At 43.3% G+C, this 16,097-nt stretch overlaps 1 protein-coding gene across 2 annotated transcripts in view; it reads right to left on the bottom strand.

Moving 5' to 3' along the window:
- The window catches only part of CTNNA3 (catenin alpha 3), a 419,154-nt gene that overhangs the window by 318,295 nt on the left and 84,762 nt on the right, over nt 1-16,097 (bottom strand). For both annotated transcript variants that reach the window (XM_072930782.1, XM_030275560.4), the window contains exons 6-7: nt 11,165-11,428; nt 6,775-6,978 (exon numbers count right to left, since the gene is read on the bottom strand). In XM_072930782.1, the coding sequence (XP_072786883.1) occupies nt 6,775-6,978; nt 11,165-11,428 (468 nt within the window). The remainder of the gene's footprint in view (nt 1-6,774; nt 6,979-11,164; nt 11,429-16,097) is intronic.

Genomic DNA, 16,097 nt, shown 5'->3' on the forward strand with positions numbered 1-16,097 from the left:
CTGTTCTAGAAGATTTTAATAAGGAATTTCTTCAAACTCCCTGTTAGTCGAGTCTATCAAGTCTGGGGTCTGTTCTTCAGAGAGAAGCTACACAGAACTTTGCAAGTTATATACTTGTGAAAGAAAGTGAAACCATGAAGGACAAATCAAACAGTCCGCTCTTTTTACCTCCTCGGGTGTCACTGACAACCCAGGAAAGTGTTCAAAGTCTTCATGGGGAAACCATGAAGTGCAAGTAAGGGCAAGTTGAGACATCAATATGTTTGAGGCATCTCTAGGTCCCTCCACTCTCCAAGAGCAAGAATGGCAATAAAATAGCACAAAGAAACATTAGCAGTTACAGACTCCACATCCAAACAATGGACCAACCTTAATGATGTTGAAGACTACTCAATACAGAGGTAGAGCAAGGCATTAGTGCTCCACAGCAACCAAATTTAAGAGCTGAGACAAACAGCAAGGCCCAGAACCACACCACCAATAATAAAAACTCCTGGTTTTCCACCCATTTTCTGGTTTTGAATTTGCAACGCTCAGGTTCCAGTGAGTGACTATGCAGAGTTTGAAATCTAGAGAGACACACCAGCCCAAGTCCCAGCTATCCACTGTGTGCCTTTCCCACAACTGTCCCTTCCCATGGCTATAGCAGGCTGCACACAGCTACCTCTCCTTAAGGGCTCACCCAGCCCAGCTCACCCCCTGTCCCAGCTGCCCCTCTGCCTTCAGGGATCCTGGCTCCTCTTCTCACCCTCACTGCACTTCAGCTGATGTGCTCAGATCCACACAGGTCTCACTCCCAGAAGCTGTGGACTCAATCTGGTGGTGAATGACAAGGCTTCGGAGCCTTGAGGGAAGCTAGGTTCATAAAGTTTCAGGAGTTGCATTCCCAGCAGGGCTCAGGTATGCCCTACATGCAGTACAGGGCACATCTGATCACTCCTGAGCTCTGCCACAGAGCACACACCATTGCTGCTCAGCCTCAGCTGGCCTGCCCTGAGGCTGTATGGATGGCCGGGGCTTGATTAGCAGCAATATAAATATGTACAAGGTGGGCAACTTCAGTTCAATTCCTGATCTGCCTCGAGGTAAAATGTATCATTATTCTCCTCACATTTTTTAAATGGAAGTACGGCTGGTGTAAGAAGAAGGGCTGGTTTGGCTCTGCTCCCTGCCACACACAGAGCACAGCTGTGGGACAGCAGGACACAGCAGCTGCCACCACCTGTGGCACAAGAGCCACAGGCACATCCAGACTAAATTACCCATGCCTGACCCAAACATCTAGGTAATCGTGACATAAAAACCCAGTTAAGAAACAAACATTTTTAGAATACACAAGAAGGAAGTGAAATCAGAAGCGAAAAATCAGGAAAAGACACTGACCCACGTATATATACACACACACACATATGTATCTCCAACCTATAGGCATAATAAGCTGAGAAACTATGAACTAAAAGTAATGAAGCAGAAATATCACAAAACAACATTCAAACAGTAAGGGGATTTCAGTTCAAGAAAGTAGCTCTCATACCAGTGTATCTGACCTTTCCTTACCAGCCCTAACAATTCAGGAGTGATCTCTACTGAAAGCCAGAGGAGGATACAGAAGAATTGTTCAGACACAACCCCCTATTTAATGATGGCAGACACAACAGCACCTGCAGCCACTCAGTGCTGCTCACAACAGCCCCTTCCACTCAGGCTCATCACAACTCCATCATCCCTTCTGCCCCCAGGGCAGGGAATGTCTTGGCTCTGAAGAAACATGGAGCTCATATTGCTGCACTCCACTAAGTTCAGTAACTTTTCATTGTAGAGAATGAAGAGACAAGAGCTTGTCACTAAGAAAAAGCAAGTGCTTATTACTAGAACATGATTGCTCCAGTAGACACATTATTCCATTATTGCCCACATGACAGTATGATTCTGCCATTGATAAGATATCCAAACCCACAGTAGCAATTCCTGTTACTGGATGTCCTAACACACAAATATACCCCCTAACAACGTATGTCTGAGTAAAATTCAGAAAGGTTAACAATAGTACAGAAATAATTTTGAAGAATTTTTTTAACAATTCAGAAAAAAACCTGCTTCCTTTCAGAAGAATTATAAATGTATCTGCAATTTACTGTGTGTTTGAATTACTCTGAACAGAGTTCTTGTGGAGAGCATTTTGCTTCACTTTCCATTTTAACATTCACTGTGATAAAACCTCTGTGAAAAACAGACACATAAAAGCAAGTATCTTCTGAAAAAAATCTTTCACTGAGCTTGTATTAAAAACTCTTTTAAAAAAGATTTTTAAAAGTTTAACTCACTGGCACCAAGAAGCTCTTAATCTTTGATGCCCTTGAGGCTTATTAGACACTTTAAATAATTGAGGAAAAAAAAAAATTAGGAACCACAAAAGCTATACTCCTTATACTCTTTCAAATGTTAGCACTAATAAATCCTAAAATCCTGTACAGTTTGTCAGGAAAATTAATCCACAAACGCCAGAGGTTTATGTCCCAAAAGAAGACAGAGGAGTCCTGTAACTTTATCTGAATAAAGGGAGAGGCCATGGGGCATTTTACCTGGTGTCTCTCAAAATTTTGGAGGATGCAGCCTCCTTTTTATCCCCATTTCCCGGATGCACGTCGGCCTCTCTTCCTCACTGCCTGAGTTACTTCAGAGGTACAGACTTCCCGAAATGTCTAATACCTAAGATTCCCTTTTAATGTATAACCCCCCTGCTTTTTGTTTTCCTTGTGTCAATCAGTGGAATTCATATGGAATTTACCGTTCTTCCCACTGTTTCTTTCATCTCCCAGTATCCAATTTATCAGCAGACCTACAGTTTGTCTGTAAAGACAAGCCTCTCTCATTCCATTCATCAATCAGTGGAATCCTTCCCACTGTTTCTTTTACCTCTCACTGCTAGTTTTATCTACCAGCAGATCCAGGGTTCGTTTATAAAGACAAGTCCCTCATGCAAGTTCAAGCACTGAGGCCTAGCTTCAAAAGAACAGACAAAGCAGGACCTACACAGAATTTAGGCACCCAAGTTCTTGGCAATGGCCCTGTTTAAGCTCAACATTAATGGGCAGGGCACGTCCACCATCAACACCAGAGCCAAAGAGAGCCTGGATGCCAACAGTGCAGCTTCCTGGCAAAGCAGCTGCCAGAGGAGAATCTGTGGAGGTGGCACTTACTGGGTGAGGAGTCTCTGAGGCAATGCAGCTCCCACTGGCAACACTCAAACATGAAGAAGCCTCAAGGCAAGTGATCAAGCCAATGTGCCAGCAAGAAACAGGAGACCCATCCCCAGGAAAACAAACCCTTCGGAGCAGCTGACCAGCAGAGCTTGTGAGAGGGAGTGCAGAGGGCTGAAATGGCAGCAGGGAGGCCAAGCTTGGGAGCCACACACCAGGAGCTCAAAGCCAGAGCAAAGCACGCCCTGTTTGGACTGTGGGCAAGGAAAAGTTTCCACTCTCACATACAAGCTGTGGCACAGAGGCTCTGGAGCTCACTCAGCACAGGCACAAGACAGGAGGGCATACACACAAACATCTGTGAGCACTTGCCTGTGGAGAACAACAGTATTCCCAAGGACAGGAAAATTAAATCGTGCTTAAATTGTGCTATGACAACAAATGGCTGTTATCATCTTTACAGCTCATTCAATTCCCAGGCCTGGCTTACTGAAACTACTAATAGAAGAGCCAAAAAGACACTGATAAATCAGGACTGTTTCCTGGATCTGTCATCTCTTCTTCAGTGAGTCAGAGCTATGAAATAAGTAACTGACATCTGATAATCCTCTCATTGAAAACCTTATTTAACACAGTCTCAGTAATAGCCATAAACTCTTCTCAGTGAGAGTGTTTCCATTCATATAAGAAGAGCTCTAAAAGAAACTAAAAACTTGTCATTCCTTCCTGTTATGTAACCTCATACCTTTAAGTATTTTGTATTTTTTTTCTGCTTCCTTGTCTTTGCCACCTTGTGCATTCACTGTGTTCTGCAGCAAATTATGTGACACTTTCCCTTACTGTCATATTTCAGTAGCTGCTTTCTGACTTTCTCAAGTCTGTGAGGTGGGTTATGTATTATTCTCTTCCACTTATTATACATTATATACCCCTAAAACCATTATTATTTCTGAAGTAGAAAAGATCATCACAATTTTGTTTCAAGAGTCGAAGAATTTAAGACCATTTGACTTAAAAACTTGTAGTTTCACAACCAGAGATTTATCGGAAAGCATTCTTTGGACAAACCCATAGAAATCTTCTGGACTAATATGGGATGCTGGTCACCACATCTGCATCCTGCCATGTGCTCTGGATAGCATCATAGAGTCATTTATGTCGGAAAAGCCCTTCAAGATTATTAAGTCTAACCATTAAAGGTGGATGCTTTCCTGTATAAAACTTTCAGCCACTTAACAGCAAACCATGACCTGCCCTAGAACATATATTGCAAGAGAAATCTTCTACAACAATGTACCAAAGATTTACATTTCAAGTTAACCAAAAGCTGAAGAAATCTCACTATCTAACCCATGTCTAAAGCACTTCCAGAAAGATTCAAAAATTAAGGCTGCATTCAATAGCATTCTGAGTAAAGCTTTCATAGCACTGGTATAAGGCCTGAAACACAACTAGAATTTAATAAGCATTGGCACACTTCTAATAAACAAAGAGAAATATCAAAACGTACAATATCTGTGAGATGAAAAAAGAAATCTGATACGCATAATTATTTTAGTCCCTACGCTACGTTATCCTAAGGACAATAAAATAAGACAAAGTAAACAGTCTCATTAGAACAGCTTTAGATTGTGTTAACTGCCATGACTTACGGAACAGAAAGGAATTTCAGCCTCCCAAAAAGGGAACAAATATCTGTATCACACAATTGTTCCCTCAATATGCTCGATGAATCATCCTGAGGTATCTTTAGAAAAGAACATTATGCCTACAGATAATGTTTACAGATAAAAAGCATGAGATTAACATTGTGTACCCATATTAACAGTATTGAGTCTCCACTGTTTCAACATTTACCTGCCAGATGTAACAAGTGTCAAATCCATTTGTCAAATCTAAAAGAAAAATCACTTTTAAAATGCAAACTACGTTCCTTTTCTAATTCACGGTTACGAGCATGTCAGACAACCAGATTTTTGGATTTACCCAACACTCCTGTCTTCCCAATATAGCAATTTAGTCATTCTAACACTTGTAAATTGGTGCTCTTCACCTCTTCTGGTGTCAACACCCTACTTGAAAACAACACTAACAGATTGCTTACCTTTTAAGAAATTATTATCTAAATTGTTGCATTCTACAGGAGCAGTGATTACATTTTCAAACTCTTGTCTAGGAAGTGGTATTACGAAAAAATTCTTGTTTCTGTCATATGAAAGATTGTTCTGAATCAGTGACGGCTCACAACAAGGACAAAATAATCTAAATGTATATTTTATCTGTGGCGTGGCATTTTCCACAGACTTTATATACACGACATAATACAATTCATCATTCTGGAGACGTGGATTTAGTTTTTACTTAGATTTCTAGAGAAAAGCATCCCCTTCAACCTTCTAAAGAGCATGTTACAAAATGCAGGTTAAAATGCACTTTAATGCTTGGTTAAATGCTAAGCTCCCAGAGCAGGAGGTGCTGAGGCATCCCGAGCAGCTACTCAGTGGCCCTGTGTTTGTTACTTAGTGGCCTGCATTTGGTACTCAGTGGCCCCATGTGCATTACTCTGTTACCCCATGTGCCTTACTCAGGAACCTCCTGTTTGTTACTCAGCACCCTGTGTTCATTGCTCAGTTGTCCCATATTTGTTACTCAGTTGCCCTGCATTACTTAGCTGCCCTGTGTTTGTTACTCAGCTGCCCTGTGTTCATTACTCAATTGCCCCATGTTTGCTATTCTGCTGCTCTGCATTTGTTACTCAATGCCCCGTGTTCGTTACTCAATGCCCCGAGTTCATTACTCAGTGCCCCATGTTCACAACTCAGTTTCCCTGTGTTTGTTACTCAGTGCCCCATGTTCACAACTCATTTTCCCTGTGTTTGTTACTCAGTGCCCACGTTCACGATTCAGTTTCCCTGTGTTTGTTACTCAGTGCCCCACGTTCACCACTCAGTTTCCCTGTGTTTGTTACTCAGTGCCCCGTGTTCACAGCTCAGTTTCCCTGTGTTTGTTACTCAGTGTCCCACGTTCATGACTCAGTTTCCCTGTGTTTGTTACTCAGTGCCCCGCATTCACTACTCAGTTTCCCTGTGTTTGTTACTCAGTGCCCCGCATTCACTACTCAGTTTCCCTGTGTTTGTTACTCAGCACCCCATGTTCACAACTCAGTTTCCCCATGTTTGTTACTCAGTGCCCCAGGTTCACCACTCGGTTTCCCCGTGTTTGTTACTCAGTGCCCCATGTTCACAGCTCGGTTTCCCTGTGTTTGTTACTCAGTGCCCCACGTTCATGACTCAGTTTCCCTGTGTTTGTTACTCAGTGCCCCGCGTTCACCACTCGGTTTCCCTGTGTTTGTTACTCAGTGCCCCACGTTCACGACTCAGTTTCCCTGTGTTTGTTACTCAGTGCCCCACGTTCACAGCTCAGTTTCCCTGTGTTTGTTACTCAGCGCCCCGCGTTCACAGCTCGGTTTCCCTGTGTTTATTACTCAGCACCCCATGTTCACAGCTCGGTTTCCCCGTGTTTGTTACTCAGCACCCCATGTTCACTACTCAATTTCCCGGTGTTTGTTACTCACGGAGCGCAGGTACTCGGCCAGCAGCTCCTGCAGGGCCTGGCGGATGGCGCTGCACTCGGCGATGATGCGCTCGCGGTGCGCGTCCCGCGTGCACGAGGAGTCGGCCAGCAGCGCTGCCCCGCTGATGATCGCCTCCAGCCGCTGCTCCAGGGACGGCCTCACCTTTTCTTTGTTCACTACTAGAGGATCCAGGACTATCAAATTCTGGAAAAAATGAGGAGCACAGGTAAAACAAGTCAGTCCAATGAAGCTGCTGCTTTGTTTTTTACTTGCACACTGCAGCCCTTTCCACTGGAAGCATCCAAAACACTTTTGACCATGGCAGATCCCCTTTCCCCTAGTGGGGCTACACACGGAGGTAATCTGCAGACAAACCCAGGTTTTCTCTGGCATTCAGAGCATCACACCAGAGCTTAAGCTTTGTTTCAAAGAGGGGTTCAATGCCTATAAACTTTAGTCTTTTAGAGATCAGGAGAACCTCTGGATTTAACTTAGAGCCAGCAGTGCTAGCTCACAGCAGAGAAGGTTGAGTTAGATTACATGAGCAGTCTAATTCTGCTGATTTTTAGTCTAATCAATCCCACACTGTGGCAGAAAGTCACTGCTGCCACTTTTAATGGGCTGCATATGGGTAAAGATAAAAACTGCAGCTTTTGTTTAACAATTATTTCTCCAAAGGACATAAATATAAATGTGCTTTTGCTTTTCAATAGGTAGGGTAAGCAAAAGCAGACAACTCTTTTGGCTTGATAAAATAAATTACGTTTGTGTGGCACGTGTTAATGTAACTGAACATCTAAAACTGTGTCATTATGATCCCAATCGCCAAATCGAGACTCCACATACACCCGTTCACCTCTTACATCATATCCATAGGTGGTTCCAAGCTTTCAGAAGAATTATTAAGGAAGAAAATTATGCCAGATACCCTGATACAGAATTTAGGTAAATCAGAACTTATCTGTGCTTATCCAGTATGTGCCAGGCTAACTGCAAACTGGAGGATTTAAATTATTTTTTCCAGTTTAGCTTTAACAAGACAATTTCAGGGACTATATAGCTTAAGCTTGAAATTAAAGTGTTACATTGGAACACCATAAGATAAAGGCTTAAACAGTGAGACTCAAGGAGACTTATGTCACAATTCTGTTTTTGAGATTTGCAACTCTGCCTCCCTCATTCCCAGAGGTGTTCTGGGGTCCCTCACATCTGCTCGAGCTGTGCCACATGGCCACTCTTCACTGCAGCATCAGCTTCCCTCCAAGCTCCTGCATCTCAAGCAGCCCCTCAATGCCAAGCTGTACAAAGGGTTCCATCATAATGCAAAACACATCTGGCAGGTAGAATACTGAAGTGCTGCTGCAGAAAAAGCAGCTTCATTGACTGGGGAAGACTAAGATAAACCTGATGGCCACAGCCAATTGTACAATTAGCTGGAAAAATGACTGCCTTCAAATCTCAGCTGACCCAAAACAGAAACATCCTCCTTTGGGAGACAGTGTGGAGAAAGTTTACACCAAGATGGACAAATAGCACTGGGAAAAAAGCTACTATGGTTCATCTCTGAATAAAAAAATCTAGGCAAAAACAGCCAGGAAAAGATGAGTTCAGACTCTGCCCTACAGATAAAATTATTCTAATAATTGCATTACTTATTAATAATCAGTACATCAACACAGGAAAGACTCAATGAGAAGTCACCAGACACACAAGAAGCAGTCTCTGGTGGGTTTGACTGAACAGGCTAAACAGTGGTCAGCTACTCTGAAGCAGTTCAAAGACTCAAGCATAAGGGGGCATTTAAGAGGAGTGATTAGATCCCTGTTTTCTCCCTCACTGGTGTGATCCAGGAAAAAAAGAGGGCTCGTTGGTATGCAGAAACTTGGTTGTATTTGGTGAAGCTCTGGAGTGACTTACAGCCTTTTGGCATCAGCTGGATGGCCACGGTCACTCAAGGACCACAGAGCAGCTGAGCATGCCAGCAGAGACGCAGGCATGCCGGACCTGGATCGTTTTGTGAGAAATCTCTTAGTATTCACAAGATGAAAGACCAGGGACAGGCATTAGATAACCTGTACCCAACATGCTCTTTTCACAGATCTTAATATGCAAGTAAATTTTAAAGTTACAATTTTGTTTTTATTTACAAATTACACAGTAGTTACAGGGAGCCTTTAAGAGAAATCTACTGATTTAAGAGTTAGCTGCTATAATTTTACTGGTGGTTTCCTTACCCATAAATCTTTAATAACTTTCACAGTGCCAGCACTGGCAAAGGAAGAATGATATTGCAAAACATCTAGATACTAGATTGTTGGGTAAGCTCCGAGATACATTTCCACATGATAAACATTTAATGAGATTTGTTCCCACCAGACTATTTACTGCATCAATCTATTTCATGGCACTGTATTTGCAACAAGAAGATAGAGCAAAGGTTATTTCAGGTCCTTAGCCAATAGAACTTTCTGTAAAGCAAGAGAAGTGTAACCATCTAACTCATAAAATCATTTCAGAAGTTAAATGCTCTATAAATTGTGCTTTATCTAACTCACACAGCTTTGATTCCTATTTGTGCTACCTAGGTAAAAATATATTCACAACTTGATAAACAAATGGTTTTTTACAGCCCTCAGACTTCTATGTTCTTACACTTCCAAGCAAAAACAAGTCCAATTCAAAATACTTTTCCCATTTTGTGATTACCAAACATTTCAAATTTTAGAAAAATAATAAATGTTACTGCATTTTTAAATAGTACTGCTTACATAGAGTCAAGATTAATTTGTCTGCAGTAATAAAATGCACTCCTTTTGACATTTCTTCTTTTTTTTTCATTTTTAAGCAATCCAGGTAAATAGTGGTTCTCATATAAGGAATCTCATTTGTCATTTACAGTTACAGTGTAACAAGTAATGTATTAGTCTTACATGTTTCTTTTTATTTCCATTTGTTAGGAAAAGAGATTAGGAACTGTAATTTTAAAACCCATTGTGAGATGGCACGTAATGTGCAATAGTAGCCTGTTCCTCTGTGGGGAAAAACCTGTCTGATTTGACTTCGAGCATGCCAGAGAGGCCTTTTCTGATCAATAAACTGCCATTGCAAAATTTGTGTCATATTTCAATGTATTTCTTTAACCTTCCATCGAAAATTTTAGATAAAAATCTACTATCATCAGTCCTAACATCAGTTAGCACGTTATTCTGAAAATGTATCACAGTCCTAGCACTGGGATGCTGAGGTCTGCTAAGTCCATGAATTCACAATCAAAACCACCCATATTTCCAAATGTGTTTAGAAACATTCATTCCTTTTGTTGATATGAGCCTCTATCAGTTACACCCCATGAAGATCATGGTCTCTAGTCTCACCTACAGGAGGTCTTTTACCATTTGTGGCAGGACAATGGAAAATGACTGGTGAGAGCCAGAGCAGCCATGAGAAAAAGGAAAAACTCCTCAGAAAAGCTTCAGATGAGGTCAGGAATAGGAAAAGTGCTGCCTTCCCCCAGGTATTTGTTTCAATAATGGAAGCAGAAATGCAGTGGTGGTGAAAGCATATCAGCTATGCCACTTTATTTAATGATAAGCAGCAAATGTAATGAGGTTTCTGAACTGCTCGATTATACAAACTACAGAATGATCCCACTGACACATTCTGGAGATAAGGACTTCAGCTTGCATGGTAGCAGCTCAAATGCAGCAGAGGGCATTGTCAGTGAGAATCACTTCTGGGCAAACCGAACTCCTGGGCTCTGCCCATTTCCTGCAGGAGGTGTCTGTCTCCAGCAGCAGTGACACAACTGGAGCTAACTCTGTCTCCAGCAGCAGTGACACAACTGGAGCTAACTCTGTCTCCAGCAGCAGGGACACAGCTGGAGCTAACTCTGTCTCCAGCAGCAGTGACACAGCTGGAGTTAACTCTGTCTCCAGCAGCAGTGACACAGCTGGAGCTAACTCTGTCTCCAGCAGCAGTGACACAGCTGGAGTTAACTCTGTCTCCAGCAGCAGGGACACAGCTGGAATTAACTCTGTCTCCAGCAGCAGTGACACAGCTGGAGCTAACTCTGTCTCCAGCAGCAGTGACACAACTGGAGTTAACCCTGTCTCAAGCAGAAGTGACACAACTGGAGCTAATTCTGCCCTCTGTTCGAAGAGTGCCAAATACTGAACACACATGAAGCTTTAATTCCAAACTCCTCTGAAGAAAATGAAATAATTTCAATGAACCATCTCAATGAAATAATTTCAAGTGATACTATTTAGACTAGGACTAAGCAGAGCAACAGTCTTTAATGCCTTTAGGCTCATCATTTATGATACCAAGAGTTATTAAAAAATTTAAAAACTTTTTTCCAGAAATATTGTCATGTCACATGTTTACATACCTCAAGCTCATCAAGTGCACTTCCAAGAGTAGCTGTGCTAGATGGAGGTTGCTCCACTTTATTTCCAACTCCTTGGGAAGCATTAGAAATTACATTGAGAGCATTCTGTATTTCATTGCAAATTGAATCCTTGCTGGCTGTAAGGGATGCAACATCTGAATGTTCCAAACAAGCTGAACATATTGAATGTAGGAAAGCAGAATTTTCCTTCAGGGATACACGTGCTGCAGCAATTTCATCTCGCTGATTGCTAGATTTCAAATCCTGCCAGCAAAAGAACACGCTGTTTATTTCCAAAAGCACACCAAAACTGACACGTATAAACATTTTTTCATTTCTGTCTCTACTCTGCTTAAGGAAACATCAAGTTAAATTCATCAAAGCTTGTGAAAACAGACTGTACCAATAGTTACAATTGAATCATCATTACATCAAGAGAAATGAACAAAGTATGTGTAAAACAACCACCATTTTTAGTGTGTCTTACAACTATGAACTGTCTGTGTTTTGTTCATTTTTAAGCAGTTTTCCTCTGAGAAAACTGTTTTCTCAAAGGAAAACTGCCCTGGAAATTAGCTGTCTTTCCTCCTAGCCATGTCTTTCTTCAGTGGCAATAGAGAAGGACAGAGGTGCACACAGAGTTAAGGCATTCCACAGTTGTTGCATCTGAACAAATTTCCTCTATTTGTTTCCCTGCCCCAGCAGCCTCCGTCTTGAATGCACTGCAGAAAGGAACAGCAGGTCAGGGACACCAGTCCTGCACTCCCGAGAAAGGGGAAGCATGGAAGGTGTGGAAATAAAAAACCTGCTTGAGAGAAGCCACCTTGAGGTGCTGGAGGGGTCTGCTTCCCCTCTGTCTCTACTGCCTACACACTTAAAGCCCTCGGGGATCTTATCACACCCATCTTGTTCCTCCCTCCTCCACCCAGAGCTCCTTGAAACCCTAAAGCTCCCATCAGCAGAAACAAGGGACACCCAGCTGCCAGAACTCCCCAGTCCAACTGAACTGGCTCCAGGAATCAATCATGGCACTGCTATTTGGCCAGCTGAAATTACAGACTTTGGAACAATCACAGAGTCGGCATCAGGCTGTATGGAGCCTCCTGCCTCATCCTGTTTTACTACAGACATTTTCCCCTGTTTCCTCTGCATCGTGTCCCTTTGAAAATAAAACTAATAAATACTTGTGAAATGGCTTGGGTGAAGGAGACAGTTAAATTCAGAGGAAAAATAAAATAGGGAAAATAGCACATCTGAGCCTGTGGCACCAGATTCAAATGATGAGAAGAGGCACAATGAAGAATGAACAAGTAAATGCATACAAAACTTCTCACAGCCTCCCCACAGGCAATCTGAAGTCTAATTATTTTCCTTTGCATTGCATCAGGCTCTATATGCATTATTTACAAAAGCATCCCAGTATCCACTTCTCACTGCATGAAGTCTTTAAGCTTATGACTGAAGAGCATTTGATATTAAATGAACCAGTCCTGTATTTTTAAAATCTCATTTACTCCAAGATATGCATTGGACATAGGATTGCATCTTACTTCCTCAGGCTAACTTAGAAATCTTGGGGTTATAGTAACAAAAAAAAAAAAAAAAAAAAAAAAAAAAAAAAAAAGAGCAAACAAAATGAAATGAAAGAGATGTAGTCTTAAGCAGGAGTAGACAATAGTTTAACTAACTGATCATGAATCAGAAAACTGTTTTCTTCAGTGTATGAACACATAATGTATTTTTAAATTTTTAATAAGCAAATATATAAATGAATTGCCACTGTGCAAGAATGATTTTATTGCCCAGTGTGCTCAAATCTAAATGCTACTGCATGTCCAACCTCAGTAAAGCAGCTGCAATTTGTCCAGTGCACTGGACTTGCTCAGAAAAGAAGTGTTATTTAAACACTGACTCTGGTTCTAATTAGTGAATCTATCTTTCCTGCAATTATTAGGAGACAGCAGACTGCCCTCTTCTCTCCTGTGCTACAAGGAAGCCACAGACACAGAGATACGATGGAAAGTCAATGCAACACTTCAGCCTAACTGCCTTCTATTATGAACGATTTCTTACTCTGCCACATCATATGCAAACATTCAAACCCAAAAGCATTTTAAAATTACTTTTCCCCTCTAAAATAGTCCTGTCTAACCAGGATTGAGATGTTCATAAGAAAACCAAAACTGGCAAGCCAGTAGCACAAAGTCAGTAAGAGCAGCCAGTGACAATTTCTGGAAACCTTCAGTAAATTAATGTTTTTGTTTCACACAATACTGTAGAGAGATTCAGAGTCATGGCATTGATAAATTCTCCTACAAGAGCCCCAGTTTTGTTCAGTCACATGTTAAATTTAAAAAAAATACTCAGACCTATGAAATTCATCACTACTTTGTTGGTTAGCTTTGTTGGTGAGCTTGGTGAGCCCCCAAAGAAGCTGTGGAACCGTTATTCCTTTCCATATTGAGGAAGAAATTAGTCCTTGAGATTTTTCATGTGAAAAAAAAAGAAATATGTAATAATCTTAGTCTAATCTTTTGCATACATGGACCAAAAAAAAAAAAAACCCTAAGATTGAGTGAATTTGCTATCAAAGTTCTGCACATGTGGATTATCAGAATAATGAACTAGTTCTTTGAAGGGGTAAGGTAGTCTCTACAAATATCTGCAGTTCACCCAGCTACTTTACTGCACTTCAGGCTATTTTATTTTTTCTTCATGGTTTATCACTTTCTTCTTATTCCAACTTCTTTTTAGACTAGTGAACATAGTCCACACACTAGTATGTGTTCTTCCACACTAAATCAGTTATGTCATGTGAGACCAGCTGAGATTAAAGACAATCCCATTTCCTGCCACTGCCAATCCAAGAGATCCTATAGTAACATTTCCCCAGGCTGCTGTCCCAGTCCTGCTGTGTCTTCCTTGTATCTGGTTGTCCATGACAAGAATGGAAAATGAATGGAAAATCATAGATTTCCAGCTCTGGATTGTTCCACCTAAACCCAGTGAATGGACAAGAAGACTTTCAAGAATTTGAAAAGTACCTTCATTGTTAAGCTTTGACTGCACTACTACAATAAGGAGAAAAAAAAGGAGGAAAAAAAAACCCCTGTTCTTTATCCCAAATCATACATCTAAGGTTTGACAGCCCAATACACCAGAAGGCAGCTCCTGTTCACTGAGCATTCCCATCAGCACAGCTCACAGGGGCTGGGATCACCGTGGGTACAAATCACACTGCTGGATTCTGCACCAGCTGCAGCTTCACTGCGCACTGCAGTACCAGCCTGCTCTCTGCAGAGACAGATATTGCTGAACCAAATTCTGTACCCAGGAAAAACACAGGCACACAAACCTCCACAATTTCACGCTACTATTGAAATAGGGGACAAAAGCATTCGTTTTATATCACAGCTTAAACCTGGGCTATAGCATTCAGCTTTCAGTCAGAAGTGACTGCCAAATCGTGCGTAGCTGCTGATTCAAAGACATAATAAAGCTCAAACTCTTCCAAGTGCATTCATGCACTGTTCATCTGGGCAAGGCTCCAGATAATAAATTTCGTAAGTATTGTCGTCCTTTTCAGTGGGAGAAAGTATCTCACCAACAAAAGCAAGTGAAAAACGCCTCGGGGTGACACTGACAGGAGCTCTCCCTCAGCTGTGTCACTTCTGCCAAGGGAACGCTTGTTTACACACCTGTGAGAGCTTCCACCCCTCAGGGCTCTGCCCAGCCTCAGCTGGGAGCTGCACCCACACCCACACCCAGCCAGGGCCCTGCAGCCCCAGTGCCACACGGCCTGGCACCTCCAGTCCCTCTCCAAGCCATGCCACAGGGGTGTGCCAGGCTCCTGGCACCTCCAGTCCCTCTCCACGCCATGACACATGAGTGCCAGGCTCCTGGGACCTCCAGTCCCTCTCCAAGCCATGCCACATGAGTGCCAGGCTCCTGGCACCTCCAGTCCCTCTCCAAGCCATGCCACAGGGGTGCCAGGCTCCTGGCACCTCCAGTCCCTCTCCAAGCCATGCCACAGGGGTGCCAGGCTCCTGGCACCTCCAGTCCCTCTCCAAGCCATGCCACATGAGTGCCAGGCTCCTGGCACCTCCAGTCCCTCTCCAAGCCATGCCACAGGGGTGTGCCAGGCTCCTGGGACCTCCAGTCCCTCTCCAAGCCATGCCACAGGGGTGTGCCAGGCTCCTGGGACCTCCAGTCCCTCTCCAAGCCACACCACAGGGGTGCCAGGCTCCTGGGACCTCCAGTCCCTCTCCAAGCCCCACCACAGGGCTGCCAGGCTCCTGGGACCTCCAGTCCCTCTCCAAGCCATGCCACAGGGGTGCGCCGGGCTCCTGGCACCTCCAGTCCCTCTCCAAGCCATGACACATGAGTGCCAGGCTCCTGGGACCTCCAGTCCCTCTCCAAGCCACGCCACAGGGGCACCAGGCTCCTGGGACCTCCAGTCCCTCTCCAAGCCCCACCACAGGGGTGCCAGGCTCCTGGCACCTCCAGTCCCTCTCCAAGCCATGCCACAGGGGCACCACGCTGCAGCTCAGCCACAGCTGCCCCTGCCAGTCTGACTCCTGAGCTCCAGCTGGCACAGTCACCAGGGCACTGCTGAGACAGCCCTGGGCTCTCACCTGACCCATGGACTGACCTCCCAGCTTCTCCTGGGAGCTGCCTCAGCACCCCAAAGCTCCCTGAGGACCTGACTGTGGCTGAGCCTGGCTACACCCGGCTCCTGCCCATGTCCATGTCTGGCTGCTGAAGCCCTGCCTCAGGGAGCATCCCACAGCACCTTTTTCAGATAAGCATTTACCATTAGCAGGGATCACCTGGTATCAGCTTCATAAACCTGACCCTGCCTGCTCTACAAAATACTCAATTTGCCAAGTTGCAAACAGCATGACCTGGTGGCTCCTTTCTTCCACATAAGGCT

Source organism: Taeniopygia guttata, chromosome 6 (assembly GCF_048771995.1).
Source record: "Taeniopygia guttata chromosome 6, bTaeGut7.mat, whole genome shotgun sequence".
In the NCBI taxonomy this organism is placed as follows: Eukaryota; Metazoa; Chordata; class Aves; order Passeriformes; family Estrildidae; genus Taeniopygia; species Taeniopygia guttata.